We start from the raw sequence: 22,017 nt of genomic DNA on the forward strand, positions 1-22,017 counted from the left end.
TCACTTTTAGATGCAGCCTTGTCTTTATCAAAATCTAAAAACCCTCCTATTTCTCTAAACTTGGGCACTCTCTTGGATGACTTGATCTTCCCAAGAGCTAGATCATTCACCAGACTAAAACATGGAGGATGAGAAAGAATCTTTCATGGATTATAAAAGAACAACTGTTCTCAAAAGCCACTGAATGATCATGAAAATCTCCCCTACCTGGATGGTCCACAAGCTTATCCCAAAGGCAGTGTGAAATATGCTTGTGTCTGAGTGAAGTTACCAAACAGTGCAAGGAGAAGTAACAAAACAGCATGAAAGCTCTTTCTTCTCCAAGTGACTGTGTGTCAGGAAGTTGCAACTACAGTAGGAAAACACTAGAATGTCAGGGTCACACTGGTTGTGCTGCTAGTATATATAAATAATGACACTGTTGGAGCACAATTTTTTCATTCATGTATCAGCTCATGCTCCATCCATCTAGCCAACAAATGTATTGAATGGACCCATTGTTCTAAGTATTGGGGATATAAAATGACTATTGCAAAGGCTCATTAATTAGTGAGGGAAAAGTGTTGAGTAATAATAACTATATTGTATGGCCAAAAGTTTTAAAAATATTGTAAGTAGGGTGCCACAATGGAAAAACGGGATGATTGACCATTTATGCCTAGTAAAATGATGAAAGACTTTTTAGGGGTGACATCTGAATTGAGAATTAAAAGATGAGTAGATCAGGTAGAAAAGAGTGAGGTGGGTAAGCTTAGAAAGACAGGCAGGTATGAAATAATTAAACTCCCTATATGCTCCACCAAAGAATCTAGAACTTATCCTCAGAAGACAGAGGTCCATTACAGATATTTTATGCAGAAAAGCGACTCAATTAAGTATGTGTTTTAGAAAAAGTACTATGGCTGAATGTGAAGAACAAATTATAAGAGACTGCTGTAATAAGTAGCATGAGAATAATATTAATTATGAATCCACGAGGCAGACATTTTTCGTTCCATTTTATGGGTGAGTAAACTGTGGCTCAGAAAGACTAAAAAGTATACTCATTTTAAGCAGCTGAATAGGACTGACTCTGATGATGATGATTTTACTATTAGTGGGTGAATTAACAAATAAAAGAAGGACCGGGACATGAGTTGGACAAAAATTAGAGCATCTCTCAAAGTTGATTGTGGTTTGTGACTTGAAATGGTAGCTTCATTTTCAATAGGACACACAGGACACCACAGGTTTTGGAAGAAAAAGGAACTAGTTCAGTTTGTAAGCATGCTGAGCACTGGGACAAGTAAAGGCGACAGTTCAGAAGGGCACAGCAGAAGTGGGCGAATAAGGCTAGGAAAACTCTTCAAAGATCAGGGATACTTAGGCCCTCTTCCTATTCCTATTCCACATCTTCCTTTCCTCTTCTGCCCCACACTCTCACACCCCCCTCCTCCAGGAAGCAAGGTGTGAGCAGCCAAGAGTGGATGCAGTTTGCAGGGTTCTGGATCCAGGTAAGCACGCTGATCTTCAGTGGCTAGTGTGGATCGTAGATACCTGATGTGTTGACAAGTAGGAAAGCCAGAGAACCGCTGTGTTCGAGCAGAGGGAAAAAGCAAAAGCCTCACCAATTTCTCTCTCTCTCTCTCCCTCTCTCTACCACTGTGCCTTATTCTGCACAGTGGTACCCTAACTGTCCCCTGAATGCATCTTGCATCCTCACTCTTTGAGCAGCTTCTTGGCATTTTGATTTTCCAATTCTAGGATTTCTCTAAATAAAGGCTCAAATAATCTTTCCCTCCACAGTCATTTGTGTTGAATCCAGTTCTATTCATATATTGAAAGTCCAGTCTTGGGTTTAAGGAGTCTTTTCTGCTATTATCGATAGTGATTGCCCATCTCAAACCCTATAATAACGATATATATGAGATGGTACCACTTAATTACACATTTTGTATTTTTAATGTTGGGCTGAGAGTATTTTCATACTCCTCCCAACTACATTGCATGCTTCTTGAAAACAGACCCACAGAACTGTACTTCTTTCTCATGCTTCGTCCCATCCAGCACAATGCTAGGTACATAGTTACCAGCACGCTGTCAGAGTGAGTCCAATTCTTTTCATACTTCATGTTTGAAATTTTAAAACCTTATCAACACCCATTAGTTTTGATTTTTCTCCTTTCTGTACTCAGAATTACAAGCAGCCAGAGAAATGCAAGAAAAATAAATTTTCTGCTAATAAGAAATGACAGGAAGGGTAGAGATCAAGAAAAATGCACAGGAGGTCAGAATCATCTACAAATGTGACCACCATTTTCTGAATTAAAGAGAACTTGTTTTCCTGTTTAGCTTTAACTTAATAGATGAATATTCAAGATATTTTTGCCTTATTGGAAACATATTTTCACATTGTTTTTCATCTTCCCCAAGATCAGTAACATACACAGTATCCATAGCCCTGAGCATTATTGCTTTTAGGTCCAAACTATACTTTTGGTCAGATAGTAATCTTTCTTTCCAGATTACTCTGTGACTGTTTCCTCAAAGACGTGTGTTCTAATTCAGTTCAACAAACGCTTACCAAGGAACTACAATATGACAGATTCTCAATTAGAGACTGGGAGGTGGGATGACAGTGTGACTCAGACCAGTCCTCTGCCATCAAGGAATTTACAACCTGGCCCAGAGGTTGGGAATATAAATAGCAAACTATAAGAAACGAAGAACAGAGCAAGGAATAAGTTGGGTGTTATGGACATACAGAAGAACAAAAGACTGGAAGGGCAAGAAAGGTTTCTTGGAAAAAAGCAGAATGGTAAAAGGAGCCTTAGAAGATGAGGACCTGACTCAGAGAAAGACAGAAAGTATGGTTAAAGCTGAGAGGATGGTACCAGTTAGAGCATGGAGTTGGGAAAACACACCTTTCCCAAGTGATTTATACATTTTTGCTAATAGACTGTGATGTATGTGGAGGGATGAACTAGTCTTGAGCCTAAAAAGGGCAGTTGGGGTCTTATTGTCAAAGAACTGACTTTATTCCATAAGGACTGGTGAGCCATCTATTTGGAGAGAAAATCGAGGAGGCAGAGTCCAGGTCTAATAGTAGTGAGAAGAAAAATCAAGCCGGGAACCTGGTATTTGGCTAATGTCTACAGCAAAGAAGGACATTCAGCAACAGAGAGGTTCTTACAAAAAGAACTTGTTTAAGAAATCTTTTTGAGGGCTTGTTAACAAAACTGTCTATCTTTCGGGTCTAAGAAAGTTACAATTATGCCATGAATCACATCAATTCTTACGAGTACTGAGTATGTGTTTTCTTTCAAAGTTACGTATTGAAACATAAAAGCTCCTGAGAGGTTGATTTATGCAGCTACTTGACTGCTTGCTGGGAACACGAGAAGCACCTCAACACTTTATCGAAAGCACACTACTCGTTTTTCACCCCTACTTTTACACCGCAATCATAATTTCTAGAATTGCAAAATTTTGGACCTGAGAAAAGCAGAGGTGAGAATAGCTCTCTTTCAAGGGGGTGTAGCAGCAATTGAATAATAAAGTAGTTGAAACTATGAGCAATAATAGGGTAAAAAGAGGTTTTAATTTTCAATTAAACAGCTCCCATCAAAAGGTGCTAAAGGCTTCAATTTTTCAAATAGCACCCTGGCTGGTGTAATCCAAACCCTGCGAAGTCTGGATTACATTAACTAAATTCCAAGCTTGACTAGACTGCCTTGAAAACCCTATTTCCTTGAAATTGGAAACAATTAACGTTCTGTTTATTCATGAGATAAAACCCGTTGAGGTGTAAAATGGCAGGTGTAGTGTTAAGTACTTTGCCTGAATACCCTACTGAGGAAAGACAAAGAACTTTAAACTAGGTGAATGTATGGTGATGCCATTTAGGTTTTAGTTTCTTGATAACAAAGTAGGAACCAATTAACTCACTGCATTTCCAGAAATTATACAGCGGTTAAGGGCAGAGGCTCTCAAATTATTTAACCGGGGTCTGTATCTCGGGCTAATCTTTTACGTACTGTGAGTGTTTGGGCAAGTTTGAGCATCTCTGTGTCTCATTTTCTATATCTGGAAAGATGTTATGAAGATGTGATAGCACACGAACAGTGCATAGAAGAATGATTGATGCATCCTGGGAATGCTAAAAATGTGAAGCACTACGCTATGTGAAGATGCTATGCCTGGCTTTTTTATCTTAACCCCCAACCCTCAAGTTTGATCATCTGAAATCTTGAAAGAAAACAAAAGATATTTTGGGTTAAAGTCATCATTTGACTGGTGAGGATGCTGAGAGAGGTCAGTCACATGCCCAAAGTCACACAAGAGGTCCCAGTGGCAAGATGGCACTAGAATTTGAGGTCTCCAAGCCCATTCCACCACTCTTGGAGTACCCACTGAGTGCTGATGGGAAAGCCAGGCCATTATCTGCTGTCACCATGATTCAGAAGTGAGTAATTCTTCCTCCTGGTGGGAGGGCAGTGCTCAGTAGGCCACACGCATCTACAGCTATAAACTGGCCTATGAATTTCCACCTCCTTTGTAGCCCTGGGATTTTAGATCACCCCTCTGCAGGCTATGGAGACAGAGAGACACTTGAGAGTGCCTGAAGCAAGCATTTTCTTCCTGATTCATCTCAGCGATGACACAGATCATTTAATAAAGTTTCCTGCCCTCTTTCAGGTCCTGTGACGTGGCCCTAGCACTTACTGTGCGTGCCTCAGTGGGCAGATACGGAAATACACATGACCTTGTAGACGTCTTTGCTCATGCTAAGATGGGCACGTTTTACACACGGACACCTCATAGTGGAGAACAACATTTGGGGGTTAAACAGAATATAAGGATGTAAAAACAATCCTTTAAGATTAAAAGTTTGATCTGATAATCACTTCTGAGGACTGGTCATATTTTATTGTTAGAGCTATCCTCCATTGCAACCCCAAACAGAGGCTTTAATAAATGCTTCTGTGAGAAACTCTAAAAGGTTTAATCTCATTACAGAAAATCAAAGAGCCACATTGTTTCACACAGAGAGCAGTCTACAGTGGACAGACCACACTCCGGGAGTCAGAGAAAGACATGGTGGCACCCACTCTGCCCACAGCTCTATTTGTGTGACCTTAGGCAAAGCACTGCCTTCTGCCTCCTCATCTGAAACACCGGGGAGACAATCAGTGAGAGCGGTAGAACAGCTTTCTTTTTGAAGGTGGATGCTGTGAACTGCGTTGTGCTCCCCCTCAGCCCCCCAGAATCATATGCTGAATTCCTAACACCCAGTGCGAGGCCCTCTGAAAGTAATTAAGGCTAAATGAGGTCACAAGGGTAGGGCCCTGATCTGAGGGCTCTCCCTGTGCCATATGAGGACACAGCAAGAAGACACCTGTCTGCAAGCCAGGAAGCACGCTCTCATCAGCAACCAGCTCGGCTGGACCTTGATCTGGGACTTCCGGCCTCTAGAACTGTAAGAAGTAGATTTCTGTTGTTTAATCCACCCAGTCTGTGGCATTTTGTATAAGCAGCCTGAGCTGACTAAGGCAGTGGAATTAGCACCATCCCTGTGTTTCCCAAGATACCTGACTGTCAGGATCACATACTTAGTGCTGTGACTTCCCACTAACAAGATGACCCCAGAGTGAAAGCTGTTTGATTCTTTGTTCTTTGGATTATTCACAGAGATGGGGAAAGGAGAGCAGATACTGGGAAGATAACCACACACAAACTCAGATATAGCAACCTTACAAATACCTGTTAAACATGAGTGTGTGGTTGTGTATGGACCCATACACATATACGGGACGAACATACTCTGTGGTTAAGAACAGGGTTTGAATCATGGCCTTGCTACTTACTAGCTGTGTGTCTACAGACAAGTGACTGAAACTCTCTGAGCTTCGGCTTCTTCATTGCTAGGATGAGAACAATAACTCTATCTCACAGTGAGGATTAAATGAGAATTCTGTGAACAGAGACAGTGGCAGGGCTTCACAAGAGTTCATTTTACCATTACACCCGTACACACACACACACACACACACACACACACACACACACAAATTGACAGGGTTTTTACCAATATATGAAAAATAAAAAAGAGGGGGAAAAGCACAGCATTTCTATGTCCTCTGCACTCACTTCACATAGCCCATACAATTTCTCTATCCTACCTGACCTTCCTAAAAATTAAACTCTGTGGTTTATCTCTAAAATCTCATGATTACCTTCAAACTTATTAGTCACTTGTGCCTGGAAGAGACTAGAGAAAAAAATCAGGATGTGTAACAAGAGATAAGGGGCTGCAAAAAACGGAATTCCAGAGGAGGCTGAGATTAGAGAGAGAAGAAAATGCTATCTATGATCAATTTATAACTACACAAGGGGAAAAAAAAGAGTTCAATGCAAATTGTCTATCATTTTCAAACTACTACTGCTATTACTCGGGAGAAAATATTTTCCTCAAATCACAGCTGATTCAAATATAACTGACTTCTTGTTTTTCCATTTATGTACTTCAGGACGTGTATCAGATTCGAAGAAAAAGTAATTGTGACAAAAGTCTACAAAGATACTTCATGAAAATGATCAAAACTTTCCCTCCTCTCTTGCATGTAAATTAAATTCGACCCCCTGTTTTTCTATTTAGGATTCATCTTTGCAAGGTTCACTCTGACCCAAGGTGTTGAATTTTCTCTCAACAGAAATTCAGCTCCTGTCATAGATGTAACAGTGGGATCACTTCATCATGGGGAGGGGTAAAGAGGTCTAACAGTGGGCACCGTAAAACATATTCAAATGATTTGCTCTGTGCTAAGAGTGGGAACATTCAGAATGGCTTTTTTCCTCTTATTTTCATCAGTCTTAGAAGGATCTTCAATCTGGGTTATTTTTCTTCTACACGGTCATCAACGCAGAAGACTGATTTTGTTTACAAAGAGCTTTTGATGGCCAGTAAATTTTATATGCTTTCTTTGTAAGAATTTAAAGATCTTATTTATAACCACGAGATTATCTGTTGTCAGTTCCTCTCAATTGTACAAGTGATTTGAGTTTGATGTAAAATTCAGAACCTATCAGTTTGAACAACTGTATACCAGCTGTGATTGAATAAGGCACCAAGTGGTATAATATGCAACAGAATCTTTTAAGTGGTTTTAAGAAAAAGAACAACTGCCCCAATAATATTAATAGACTTAGCCACTGGCAATAATTCTTGAGAATTACTTTTTTCCCTGATAACAGATCTGATTTCACTATTGATATGAAAATCTGAGAAAAATCCATGGAGAGTGTGTGATCAGAGAGACTGGGGAATAATTCACTCTTTTTTTTCCTTTTATAAAAGGGCCAATTTACAAAACATACTTTTGGTAGCTTAAAATAATATTAAACAAAAACAGTTAACTAAAAAATAGCAGAAAAATCCATTTATTCAGAACCTTGGGCATGAACCTCGTTGCCCAAGTAGCTAATAATGTAACATTTCATCTGGCTCACTGACTTAAAATTTTTTTTTGGTATGTTTTCTCTCTCTTTCTCTATATATTTCTCTAAATATAATTTCAAAAATTAGGAATTATCTGCCTGCGGAAGTTCTAAACTCATTTAAGTTAAGAAGGCTATGCAAAGTTGTTTCAATTATTTTATAAATGAAATAATAAAACTACTTCTGCTAGTTAATTTTTCCAGCTTTGGATCTGGCCAGCACTAATATTTAATTTACCTAAGTAAATACAGGCTAACTGATCAGTATTCATCATTTATAGTTTACAAATATTACCATTTAGTAGATATTGATCTTACAAAAATATTTTAAGGAGAAGTAAGCAGGAAGTAAGTTTAGGTGATTCATGCAAATGTGAACTCTGGGTAGGTATTTCTGTGTATTGTTCACTTTTATTACTTCCATGTGTGAAGTCCCAGCCACGTTCTCTAAAGCGGAGGTGTGATGTAAGGACCCAGGGACAAATCTGAACACAGAATCATTAAATAAAATACCACTCATGTAGACAATCTTTGTTAGTGAGCCATAATATCCAGATGCTTAATATTTAGAAGTTAAAAAGTATTCTTATTGAAAAGAATGTGTTCCTCCATCTTACAAGATGGTGGCTTCTAAGACATGATGCCTGCAAGCAGGTTCTGCTGACAAGAGATTGTCCAATGCAGGAGACAACGATACAAATTGTAGACTCTGAGCCAACAAATATGGACAAAATCCGGACATCAACCGACTACAACAAGTTGCAAAATACTTTCCAACTCTCCCTTCTTTAAAGACTATAACAGGCTGAAAAAATACAGCTCATAAGCTATTCTTTTTCTCCTCTAGAATGCTACCAATTACCTTTAGTGTAAAAATAATTTATCAGTCTGCAAATCATGGTAATAGCAAATTCTTATCTACCTGTGAATTGATGGATAACTCTTATTTATCTCCATTTTCCTTTGTGTAAAGCCATGCCTATTTCTCTACACGAATCAGCTTTTAGCAAAAGAATGGAAGGAGAATAAAATACTCTCAGTCGAACCAGCATCGGATCCACGGAGTGAAAGCTTTCTGACTTCAACAGGAACAACAGCAATGCCCTAAAAAAGTTGTCCTAACTTTGTTTTTATTTATTAAAAGAAGCTCACTGTAGAGAAAAAGCACACTTGATTTATGGTTTTTCTCTGTAGAGCTACAGAACTTTAATCCACAGCTCATGAAAGGGTGTAAGAGCAGCTTGAAAATTACGCTGAGCTTAATTATACTTAATGTGAATTATTCAGAAGTGCAGACAGAGACTAAAAATTTATTTCATACAAAGAAGCTTGACATTTTAATTGGTCCTTCAGAATAGAGACAAAACAATTTCCTCTCAAGAAAATTTACATCTTCCCCAACAGACCTGCAGCTTCAGCCAAACAGAACTTCATTAACAAGATTAATTATCACACCAGTGTCTGCTTCATCAGGTGTATGGCCCAGGTGAAAAAAGGAATACAAAATAATGACTGACATTTCTAACAGAATTGATTCAAGGAGAGAAAGGATGACAGATTGAGCCACCATACCTTGGTCATTAGCCATTTTGTCAGGGTGTTCTACTGTGGGGGAGAAAGAAATATTATTAGACATTGACACTTCCTAGCAAGAAAACTGACACTTCGAATCGACAGTTTTGTTAGCAAGTTTCCATATCAAGGCCAAAGCCCTGTTGAAATAAAATTGATAAGGAACCAAGGTTGATGTGATTATTTCTATTAAACAGTAGTCAGAGGAGAAAAATTGAAAATGGTTTTTGCGATACATGTTCTTAAAAATACGTTATTTGTTTCATTCCTCTACACATCAACTCAAAATGATCATCATGTAAGTTTAATTAAAAATATAATACATAAAAACTCATGTGATCACCAAGTAATTATCACCCATATATTTTAAATAAGGTAAAGAGGCTATTTTCCTGTCCTCAATTTTTTTTTTTCCAACCAGAGAACGAAATCAATTCTCACATAGGGTAAAATAACAGAATACCATAAATGTGTTTTAATCTAAATAGTTTAATAAATTTTTAGACCTTATGAAGAGAATTCTTACCTGTTCACAACTTCAGGTGCATTGTGAATAATGTTCTTGAAAATGACATTTTTTAATTTAAAAAATATCTTTAAATTTTTTAAGTGGCTTCTTTTCTATTGACCAAATATAACTGTATAGAAGGTAAAGCTACAATATCCTTGCTTTTACAGAAATTGTGGTAGGATATTTTGACCAATGTAGATCTTTGTCAATCTCCATCAATTAGAATTATTTCCCCTACACTTGAGTTTCTTCTAGCTTCAAGTCTTCTGGGTTTATTGAACTCATCTGCACTAAAACTTGACATTTAGGCTACTACACTTGCTGTTGGCTTCTTTACATGTCTCAGTTAAACTCACACAGAGAAAAATATGATAGTGTTCCCATGGGCAGCAACCTAGAACCTAAGCACCCTGGTCCTCTCGTTCTGGGTTGCAGTCTCACAGCAAATCCATTATTACTGTTTGAAAGATAAAGCGAAGGTCTTAGACGTGGTAGTCCTTCCTTTACTAATTGATGGGACATAGCATTGCCCAAAAGAATATGCAGAACGGGAATACTCAACAAATGATACTGTTCATAAAAACCCCTTTCAGATGAACAGGGTTTATGAATGTCACCTCATAGAAGGACAAATTCTAAACTTAGTTACAAATTTCTATCACTTACAATTTCTTTCCTTTTAAAATAATATGTAAACATATTCTATGAAAAAGGATAGACCAAGAAAGGTTATCTTAATGAGTAGTAGACTTTGAACTCTGAATGACTCTTCGGAAAACAGTATACATACAAGAGTGCTTATTATATTAAGATTCTACCAGTTTTAAATAACTTTTATAAATGTCATTGTAGCTCCTCAAGATTTTTTTAATACTATTTTTTTTTTAATTCACTAAGCTGTCCAACCTAATCTTTCCTAGTGTAAGTCACAGTGCAATTTTAAACTTGATTTCCTCTCCTGTTTCCCATTAAAGACTAATGGCTTCTCAAGGTACATTTTATTACAATATTGGGGGACTATTGATGACAGGTGCTTTTGATAGGCAATTGCATTATCTGTAGTTTATAGATAGGGATAGGGTTTTCACTGAGATCCTAATGTAGATTTTGAGAAAAGATACTATGTCAGTAAGTGCCAAACCAGGTGTCTGGTAAGAATGAGGAGGATGTGTAGGGATCACATGCGACCATGAAATCCAGGACGGGTAAATGTTTGGCAGCCAGAACAGGAAACACTTGAGAAACTATCCTACTTAGCATCTCATATTTAGGGGAGATATGTTTGGAATGACATCAAAAAAGAAAGAGAGAGAGAAGAAAATCAATCTCATCCCATTTTCATTCTTCATTTCTCCCTTCATCTTTAATTATACACACACATTATCTATAGACTAAGAAAATTTTTATTAAGTGACAAATGAATATACATTATGGGCAACAATGTCATCCTCATTCTTACCTTCTGGATTTGTTTTACTGTTAGTAATCTGGACTGGATATGACTTGAGAAATTCTGAATGTCTCAAGAAAAGTTATCAACTAAAGAGTATTTTCCAACGGGGATAACATATATCCTAAAGGTTACTTTTTATTAAAGACAAATACTTGCTTAAAAGTATCATAATTTGTGTCTTGACTTTTTATTTGCTCCTGCCATTTGTCAAGAAAATCATGTATTTTGTCAAAAATAATGTGAAGACTAAAACTTTCCTGTGTTCTGGTATGGAACTTTCAGGTCTATATCCTTGGATGGGAAAGATGCACATTTCAGAATGATGATTAAAGATGCCCAGAGAGCAGACTATACTCTAGTACTCTTTCATTGCTGAAGACTCTGCTTTTTTGTGTGTAGGAGGTGACTCTGTCCCACTATAGAATTCCACTTTGGTCTGTTTCAGCAGAAGCATCCTTTCTTCCTATTATTTGACAGGCCAACATGGAGAAGCTCAGTTTACCCGAGAGAACGACCCATGTGAGAGGCAGAGATTGACATGCCTCTTGTACATCTTCCAAGGATTTCACTGTATGTGGGTATCCAAAGGGGAATATTTGGGGGAAGAGAGGTGTGTATTTGCAGAGTCCTGTGTGGTCAGAGAATCAAATTCAAGATTCTTTTAATTAACATTCTAAAGAAACAATCAGATGTACCACATACATGCATGTACACAAGGGTATTGTAATTTAATCCCTTTTTAATTATAAATGTCCTTTTCATTAACCAGTGATTACGGATTGAGTTTCCTATACCTCTCTTGCTGGTGGCTAAAACCAAAGACAAAACTCTAGTCTCTAGTAGTAAGCGCTCCTGTCTTTGCAAAGACTGCATATGAAAGAATGAAGCTTGTAGACACCTGCCTGGGGCATGATTTGCAATGAAACACTTGCCTGTTACCCAGTAGACTACTGAGAGTTTTCTCAGCTTCAGGATAACATGTGAGCCTTTCTTGCTGTCAAACAAAGTTACATTCTGATGAACAGAGGCCTTATGTTTTGAACAGCTTTGGAAACTGGAAATCTTAAATCAGAGACCAGTAGCATGACGTGTAGATTTGGTTCACTGCGGCTTCGAGTCCCTTAAGAGTAATTTATTTGCCTTAGAGTATTTGTCATTGTAACACGCAGGATGCATGCATGTACAATGTCAATTATTGATAAACATGGGCAAGATCAGTATCTGTAAATAATTTAGAATGCAACCAAGACATCTGAAACTTGGTTTGCCATATGAGCAAGATTTGTTTTAAAATCTAATTGACTATTAATTGAGCATGACATACTGAGGATAGACAATATTAAACATTCAAATCAGGATATTAGAAATAATTCTTGTGAACTATTACAACATAACAAATTCCTTAATTTGTTCTCAGTTCTGAACATCATTTCATAGATGAGTTCAGGGCACTTATGGTAAACAGTACCAAATGAGATATGGAGTTCATTAAATAATCTCTAGGATGGTTATCACTGTGGGCCTGTAAAGCCTGTGATAACTCATCACTCTGCTGCTTAATACATTTGGATGCCTTAAGTCATCCTAAACCCTCCCTGAGATCTCTAGTTGGCACACCATGCGAGCATGAAATTAATTTGGCACTTGTCTATAGATAAAGATGGAGCATTTGTGAAACAGTATCTAGTTACATTTCATGCTCCCACAAAATGAATAACCAGTTTCCTTTCGATTGCTCATTTAGAGTGAAACCTGATTTAGACATGAAGTCCTAAAAACCCAGAGAGAAGATTAGCTCATTTCCTCCTTTCTCCCTCCCCATCTTCTACTCTGTCGCTAAGAACCGTCACGAAAGCTTAGGCTGAATGCTTGTTTGTGTGTTCTTGGCGAACTTTCAGATTAGCTGTTACCAAGTCCAGCTTTGAATGGCTAGCTACCTCACCAGAATTCAGAAGTCCACTATTTATTAGGGTACCTTTCCTAGGGAAATAGAATGACTATACAATTATTCTAAGACTCTTCTCTTAATATGTCAAGCACCTGGGTGAAAATGTCAATCATCCTCAGTTGTTTGCCATCATGTATGATCAACTTCTCAGCCAGATATATAGATCGACACAATGTGGTCACAGATATAAGAGCCAAGTATCCTTCAGAACAACACGCGTCATGCCTAAATATACATCTTTAAATACCAGCTATGAAGCATTCAATTTTTTTCAATTGCTAAATAACAGAGGCCATTTGTCCTCCAGAAAAATAACACTGTTCTAAAATAGTAAGGACTAACATGAAGATTATTTTGAGGTAGTCGCTGTTCTAGGGTCTTAGCATTTTTTCTGTATGAACAATAACTATGTTTGAATTGAGCAGCTATTTTTACTCTTGCAAGCATGGGGCGTTTTCTTCTAGTAATAGTACTGTAGGACTCTTTATTTCCCTTGTTGCTATCCTAGGTCCTTAAAATAAACACATTCATTTTGTTTGAGATTTTCTGTCTTGCCATATCAAATTTTCTTTTTATATATAAGGACAATAGTTCCTCAAAGAAAACATTTAAAGTTGGCAGCAGTAGGACGTTCATATAATTCAATGCTTTTTAATTTTTATTTCCTTACATAAAATGACTAAAAAGTTTCATTATATTTTGAATAGAACCAATATACGTGAAATCAATACAAAATTCCAAAAGGATTGTAAATGGGGGGAAAAAAAGTTAAGTTAAATATACCTGCCTTGTGTTGAAGGCAGAAAATGTGATAACACAATAGATCTTTCTCTAACATGCTGGCTTTCAGCATGAAAAGGTACATTTTAATTTATTTTGAATGTCCATTGTAGTCACGTTGCCAACAGAGAAGGCAAAGACAGTTCCTAATGCAGACTCCATAAGTATTTTACAACAATCCCACAGGAAAGGAAAGGCACTGCTATACTAGGAAATGATTCAAACCTTTCAGAGTCCTGAAGAGGATCGGATCAGAGAGAGGCCCCACTCCTTTTGCATTTCTTGCTTGGATTCGAAAGTAGTACATTGTGTCAAGGTTGAGATCCATGATTTGGTGAGTAAGCCGATCACCACTGATTGTTTCCATCACCCAGTCGTCAATTGGTATGTTCTTGTCCAAGGTATAAAACAAGATGTAAGCTGCAGAAACACACAAATGCGACTGTGTTTAGTGTCCTGACCGTATGCTATACTTCTACTTTTAAACACTCATATTTCTCAAATATAATTGGCAATGATAATTATACATTCACAATCTATAAACTACAGTATTCCGTTAAGCAAGTAATGATTTCTTTTGATACTGCAAAGATTAGACAAATCATTGCCTCAATGTGCAGAATCTGAGAATGGAATAGACCCTTCAAAATAAAAATATCCGCCATCTTTAAAAATACGAGGATTCTGATGCCTGTAAATCCTGTGCAAGGATTCCTGACTGATAGAAACACTGAGATAACAAATGTGTGGTGTTTTAAGCTGCTAAATTCGTGGTGATACTGTTACACAGCAGTAGATACCATAATAGGCTAATGGTGACCTTGGCAATCTGCACCTCAGGTGATTTCTGTGTTCAAGCAAGGTCAGGAATCACTGCTTTAGTCGAGACGTGGAATCTGTATATTTTGGGCATTTGCTGAGATGCTGCTGCAGCTATGAATGTCTTAGGATGCAGAGAGCTCAGTAAAGGATAAAAGACCAAGGTAAAGAATTCTGTAAAACTTAACAAAGGTTGTAGGACTCTCTGGTTAATATTAAAATTTAAATACTATAATTCAAACGGGATTGTGAAATATCACTGGGCAAAGGAGTTGTTTCTGACTCATTTATAACAGCCCCCATGATCAATATCAATAAAAATCTTCTAATATGTTTTGAGTCAGAGTAGACTCCATTCTTGTCCCCAAAGAATCACATCTACTGAATAGAAGACCCTGGTACCGGTAATACTTTTTTCTTTTTAAACTTTTATTATGTGTGTGTTTTATCTCTTCAAAAGGATAAAAACATTCCTTCAGTTCAAGAGCCATATCTTATATTACCTTTTATTCTTCAGAGAAACCAATAAAATTGTCTTCACATAATAGGTATTGAAACTCACTTATTGAATGAAATCCTCTAGCCAGTAAGCACAGATGCTTTGCATTCATGACATTTAATGCAATTGTAGAGTTATCATGGGCTGTTGTAAGTGCCCAATGACATTGAAAGTTGGGAGAATTGTTCTCATCCCAGGTCAGCTACATTTATTCCTGATTTTCTTGATTTGTCAAATTGGAATAAAATATTTGCCCTCCTTGGGTTTTGGGGTTTTTTTCTTTGTAAGAAGTATTCAATTAAGCATTTAAAAATGACAGTTCTGGCATCAAGTAAGTACAATTGAAGATGCAAGCATCAGGTACTGACAATTCCAAACTGTATTTGAAGTGATTTCCTGGTATTTATGGGGAAGCCAATCTTATGTGTGTGTGTGTGTGTGTAAATTTGAGAACTGAGATGCAGAATCAAAATATACTAGCACATATTCAAAACTTTAAAAATCGGCCTTAGAGAAAGCATACAATTTCATCTGGATATATGAGTTTGGTGTGTTTAGAGAATATTAAATCCATTATTGAAGTCTTACTGTAGAGATTTCCATAACCACATAGGTTGGAACAAATTCATTGGTTTCTCGGGACCTTTCTGTATCTATGTGTCCATTTCCCCATGTCCAAGTTTCTTTCTTCATGCTTTCCTCTTACTTTTTTCTACTTCATTTATGTCTCTTACTCACCATAACTAGCCAAATAATGAGAACTATCTCCTGTCATAGGTGGTAAGACCACTCAAGTGGGCACTCCCACATTAGAATTACATTTGTCTAAATACATATAAAATGTAACATCATACGTATGTCATTTTGACTACTTCTACAAAGAGGTAGTTGTAATTATAAAAGGAAAGTGTCAGAAAGTGTCAATTCCACCTCTGTCCTCTGTTTTTTTCCATACTTCTTCCCACAGATCACTGATTCTCTTCCATGGTTCAGGGGCTAAGTACCAGGAAGACTGGGATGATGCCTACCAACAAGGAGCTCAGCCCAGGGAGAGCTCCTCATCTTTCAAAAATTGATTCTGATAATCATGTCTATCAATAAATACATAATGAAGGACCCATTTCTTCCTTCTTCGTGGTAAAAAAAAAATATTAAAAAATAACAGGCTATGCATTTGGGAAGACCTGACCTCAACTCATAGGTCTGTCAGTTCTTGGCTTTGCAACCTTGAGCAACTTGCTTAATCTAAGTATGCCTCCATTTTCTCATCTGAAAATAAGTTGCTGTGAGATAATGTATTTTAAGAAATTAATATATGTGGGTATACCTATTATATTATCTTCTATATACTGACTACTTAGTAAATTCTACATTTTTTCTTTCTTTCCTTTCTTCCTTTTTCCCTTCTTTCTTTCTTAATATTAGTAAAGTTTAAGGAAGTATATTTGGAAGACCTGAAACTTTGATTTCAAGTCAAACAATAGATTTAATAACAATTCAATGATTATTCTACTTAACCAATATTTATTAATTACCTACTAAGTGTCAAGAATATTGACACTAAAGAGAAAGCATTGACAAAATCTGAAACCTGTTTTCATAGAATTTTCAGCCCTGTGTTATGACCATTTAGATTTTTCTCTCCTGATTATATGAGAAGAGGACATAGAGAAATAAGTCTAGATGGCTAAATTTCTGACTTTTGCAACTGGGTAAACATGAAAAATTTTTATATGATGGGAGTAAGAATATTTAGACCATATGATTGCAGTGAGTGCCCAGCTGGGTCCACAATCCCAGATGGTCTTACAACCTATTATAGAATATAATAGTACATTATTTGGCTGGTTATAGTGGGGGATAGGCAAAAAAAAACCCAAAACCAAAACCAAAAAAACAACAAAAAAGCCCCATAAACAAACAAAAAAATAAAAAGAAAAGAAAAGAAGAGGAAGAAGGGAGAGAAAGAAGGATTGGGGAATAGAAAGAGGTACCAATAAGACAGGCGAATGGAAATGTACAATATGAGGCAGAATATATGCATTTAGAATTCCTTGGATGGAGACACAGATTTCAGAGACATAAGTTCGTGTTCACTGAAGCCCTGGCTATACTATACACACTTTGTCAGAGAAAGTAACAAAGGGACTAAAAAGATCCACTTAAGAAACAGGTGGAAGAAATGTCCGCTAACAAGACCGAGAAGTTGTAGGCTGAAATTGGGAAGAAAAGTGGGTAGGTGATCTTTAAAAAGTCAAGAAAGAAGAGAATTTCAGGAAAGGGGAATTGGATTAGAGTATCACATGACACACACAAAAAAGATAACATAATCTTATCCATTGGATAGTACTGATAAGGAAACAATCTCTGAAGACCTAACTCTTCGAACTATGTTGGTCTCTGATCATAAATAATGTTGGATGTTGCATTTATCTAGATCAATGTTTCAAAACCCTAGCTGCACATTAAAATCACTTGGGGAGCTTTTAAAATATAGCATGCTCAATCCTTCCTCAGATAAATTAAATCATAAATCAGTTAAGAATCACTGATTCGGACTAGTTGAATACTAATAAGCTGGAGCAAAACATAGTGTAATAGTGAAGAGTCTGAACGTGGGTTTTAAATCCCAGCTCTGTTACTTCTTGGTTATTTGACTTCGGGGAAGTTATTAACCCTAGAAACCCCTCATCTTTTTGTTTCAACATGGAATAACAGGAAGATAGGATCACTTCATAATACTAAAGTGCTTAGCAGGATGCCAAGCATATAAGGAATGCTTAATTCATTCCGAGCCATTCTCTCCTGAAAATGTCAGTCCAAATTCCTAAACTGCCAGTTTATAATCAAGGGATGTAAGCCCTGGCATTATCTAGATCTCCTTCTTTGTCCTCTTTTTTTTGTTTCATCTTTTTGAAGTATATATATTTACAAGTTGATGATCCGGTTTCTATGCAGAGTACATTAATAAGCCTCACCTTAGAATGGATTTCAAATGGGAATAATAATAGTTCATTTGTTTTAGTTCTCACTGGACATCAGAGACTTTTCTCAGCACTTCATTATTACCTTCTACAAAAGAGGTTCTATGACTATCCTTATTTTATAGATGAGAAAGTGAACTTAGGAAAGTTAACTTACCCATCTCCCTCAGAAGCTTGGGTTCTTAACCACCCTGCTTTGTAGCTATGTACATGCAGGGACGTGGTTAAACAAAGAAATATAAATATATAAATATATTTAATAAAAATATAAATATATGTAAATATAAATATGTTTCTTCCACATAGGCACACACATGCTCTGACACACTGGAAAGGAGCTCCCGTCTCCTTTGCACTTTAATGAGAAACTGAGTGTTGTAAATCTGGGCCCTCTGCTATATGGTATTTTGAATATTTTATCATCGTGTTTTCTGGAAGTAATTTGGAAGAATCAAAATATATATGCAAGAGAAGTTGTCTTAAGAGTTCTTAGCATTAAAGTTAAAAATTGAGCTACTCTATGATCCAGCAATTGCACTACTGGGTATTTACCCCAAAGATACAGACGTAGTGAAGAGAAGGACCATATGCACCCCAATGTTCATAGCAGCATTGTCCACAATAGTTAAATCATGGAAGGAACCAAGATGCCCTTCAACAGATGACTGGATTAAGAAGATGTGGTCCATATATACAATGGAATATTACTCAGCCATCAAAAAGAACGATTTCTCAACATTTGCTGCAACATGGACGGGACTGGAGGAGATAATGCTAGGTGAAATAAGTCACGCAGAGAAAAACAATTATCATATGGTTTCACTCATTTATGGAACATAAGAAGTAGGAAGATCAGTAGGAGAAGAAAGGGAAAAAGAAAGGGGGGGGGAAGAGAAGGGGGATGAACCATGAGAGACTATGGACTTTGGGAAACAAACTGAGGGCTTCAGAGGGGAGGGGGGTGGGGGAATGGGAGAGGCCGGTGATGGGTATTAAGCAGGGCATGTATTGCATGGTGCACTGGGTGTTAAAAACAAGTAATGAATCATGGAACTTTACATCAAAAACTATGGATGTACTGTATGGTGATTAACATAATATAATAAAAAATATTATTTAAAAAAAAAGAGTTCTTAGCGTTTGCTCTTGTTTACTTGAGTCAAAATATCTCAACTTGACAGTAACAATTTGGTTTTAATAAATGAGCCAGGCCCTTAAAGGTAAAAAGTATTGTCTCCCATACTTCTACTTTATCATTGTGAGAGAAGGGATACTGAACATACAACTCTAAATAAAATACGTGGAGGAGGTTTCTTATACATGCACTGAGATTTGGGCACATGGCATTTTATTGCTCAGATTCATTTGCATTTCTTAATATGGGGGAGACTTCCTTTTTTTTTTTCTTCAAAAAGCAAAACTAAGCTTCTTCCAGAGGTGAAAACACATTCTATTGTTTACATTGACTATTAGATGAGATTTATTTAAATAAGAGAGGAGAATTTGGGTACTATATGGCTTATTTGATCCTTTACCAAAAAATATATTTTTTTCCATCAGAACTCGCATTTATTTAGACAACTTCTATTCTATTTTTTTTCTTCTTAAACTTATTATCTATTGATTTACCATATGCTTACAAATTACTGTTTATAACATAATAAAAAAGTCATCATGTAAACAAATCAAAGTCTACAAAAGTACTGAAATAGAGCCAATGAAAATAAATCATAACATTGGGGGGAAAAAGAAAAAGAAAATTGGAATGAGCCAGCCTCAGTTTTAAAAAGCCTGGCAGAGTGACAACTAAGCATATACAATTTTGGGGAGACTTAATATCCCTCTTCTTTTTCCATATTTGTCAGCTCAAATGAAATTTCTGTTTGCTATTGCACTTAGAACAATTTCCTAGAGAAAACAAGTCTTCAGCTTAAATTTAAATCACATTTGGAATTTTCACATTATCTTTTCATTTTGGAAAATTCAGAAAGTAACTCACACAAAGTAAGTGTGCCATCCGAACTATAATTTCTGTGCTTATCTCTGTTATCACAGAAGGACTGAATTACTTTGTTAATTTATAATAGTGCTATCTACTTCTTGTATGCAAAAAAAAGAAGAAAAAGGAGTGACTCTTACATGTGCGTAACCCAATGGTTCAAGTTAATTAGACTATAATGTGCACATTTTTAGTTATACAATATTTTTCATAATAATTACATGCTATGGAGACATCTATTAAAAGCCTACAGTGATCATTTAATGCAAAATCCCTGATAGAACTCCATTATATTTTTCATACTAAATTAACATTACAGGCTTCTAATGGATGCTTTAATTAGGCATTGATGTTATCAGCAATATTTGGCAAAATAAAATCTGTCACTGTGAAATATTCATTAAGTTCAATTTCTGTCAGTCAATATTAAGTATTTTACGAACCTTATGATTTAAGTAAGAAGCTAAAAGCTAAGTGAGAAACTAAAAACCCCCAGACAAACCTTCTTTGTATGTGCCATTCAAAAATACATGGTCATTAGGTGTCTTTTGTATTTTATAATTGCCAAACAACCGGCTTCTTTTTAATCATTTATGCTCAGAGACATTCCATTAGAAGGTTGTCCTAATGCTCCGCAAGATAAAAAACAAAAGGTCTAAACTAATTGAAATGTACATCCTTCGGGAAGCAACTCAAATGAAATGTGTATGTGCATGTATTTGTAGGCACCATTAGTAGGAATTTCATAGTTAGTGGGGGGCAAGAAGAGACAATCAGAGAGGGTTGGGAAGTCCACTGAGATGCTGGGACAGAAAACTAATACACAGAAGGCATGAGCCATGCACGTGGGGTAAGCAATCGCGAGCCAAGCAGAGCAATGCTGGAAGTAAAGCAGAGATGCTTACCAGTAATTTTCCCATTGGCTTCCAAGGGAGGCTGCCAACTCACGGTGACAGCGCGAGGCTTCCCTTCTCGAGTAATGACTGTCAAATCCTTGGGAGCAGAGGTCGGGGCTGTGAGATGAAACAGAGACAAGGCCTTGTCATTGGATGTGAAAGAAGGCAGACATTTATGGGACTTCTAATCACGATGTTGACACTCAGAATCCATCACGCAGTGTATCACGCTGATCTTACCATTTACGATTTATTTCAAGTATTTTAATTAAACAAGCAACCAAACAAATATATAGAAATGAATGTTCTTCCATGGAAGTTAAATGACTTCCAAAGGTGTAAATATAGAGAGGAGAACAGAATATGCATGAATACAGAGGAGAAAAGTATAATGGATATTTCCAAGGGAGCGCCACACTAAACATGTAAGAATCATTATAAGAACAAAGAAATGTACACATACTTAGTGAGATTGATGGCTACATGTCTCCAAGAGACACAGTCCTGTTACAATTGTAGGATTTTAAAACAAAAATGTCACCTAATTCTATATTTTTTTAAAAGCAGGAAGAAGAAGAAAAAAGAATGAATTTAAATGCAGGTTAAAATATCTTGCTTAGGTAAACATACTAGATATTTTTTAGCAAGAAGGCAAAGGAGTATTTGAAAATAGAGGAGGTAAGGAACCTGTGAAGGTCTTAGTATCAGCCTGACATGGAATGAGAAAGCATGAGACCATGAGGGTCTTAGAGCTACTTTTTCCAAATGTTGTTGAAAGAGACCAGAGTTTGTCACCCCAGAATATGCCTCTTTGGCATAACAATTATTTTAGGCTGATTATTTTTAAGAAACAGTAGACACAGGAAAAGCTCTGAAAACTTAGATGTTACCCTTTTATAAGAGAAATTTGTACTTATGAGTGTCTCCCTCTTTGTACCAGGAAGAGGAGAATGATAAAATCTCTAGAAACTCTAATTAAGGAGAAGGCAAGAACTTAAATCTGCATAATAACAACACAGTTGTTTATTGTGATTTGCCTGAAAACCTCCTATAACTGGCTCCCAAACCCCAATGAATTCT

At 36.7% G+C, this 22,017-nt stretch overlaps 1 protein-coding gene across 1 annotated transcript in view; it reads right to left on the reverse strand.

The window, feature by feature from the left end:
- Positions 1-22,017, reverse strand: part of DCC (DCC netrin 1 receptor) — a 704,420-nt gene that overhangs the window by 88,310 nt on the left and 594,093 nt on the right. The window contains exons 19-21 of the mRNA XM_008693128.2: positions 20,947-21,054; positions 13,966-14,160; positions 9,049-9,081 (exon numbers count right to left, since the gene is read on the reverse strand). Coding sequence (XP_008691350.1) covers positions 9,049-9,081; positions 13,966-14,160; positions 20,947-21,054 — 336 coding nt within the window. The remainder of the gene's footprint in view (positions 1-9,048; positions 9,082-13,965; positions 14,161-20,946; positions 21,055-22,017) is intronic.

Source organism: Ursus maritimus, unplaced genomic scaffold (genome assembly GCF_017311325.1).
Source record: "Ursus maritimus isolate PB19 unplaced genomic scaffold, ASM1731132v1 scaffold_18, whole genome shotgun sequence".
Classification (NCBI taxonomy): Eukaryota; Metazoa; Chordata; class Mammalia; order Carnivora; family Ursidae; genus Ursus; species Ursus maritimus.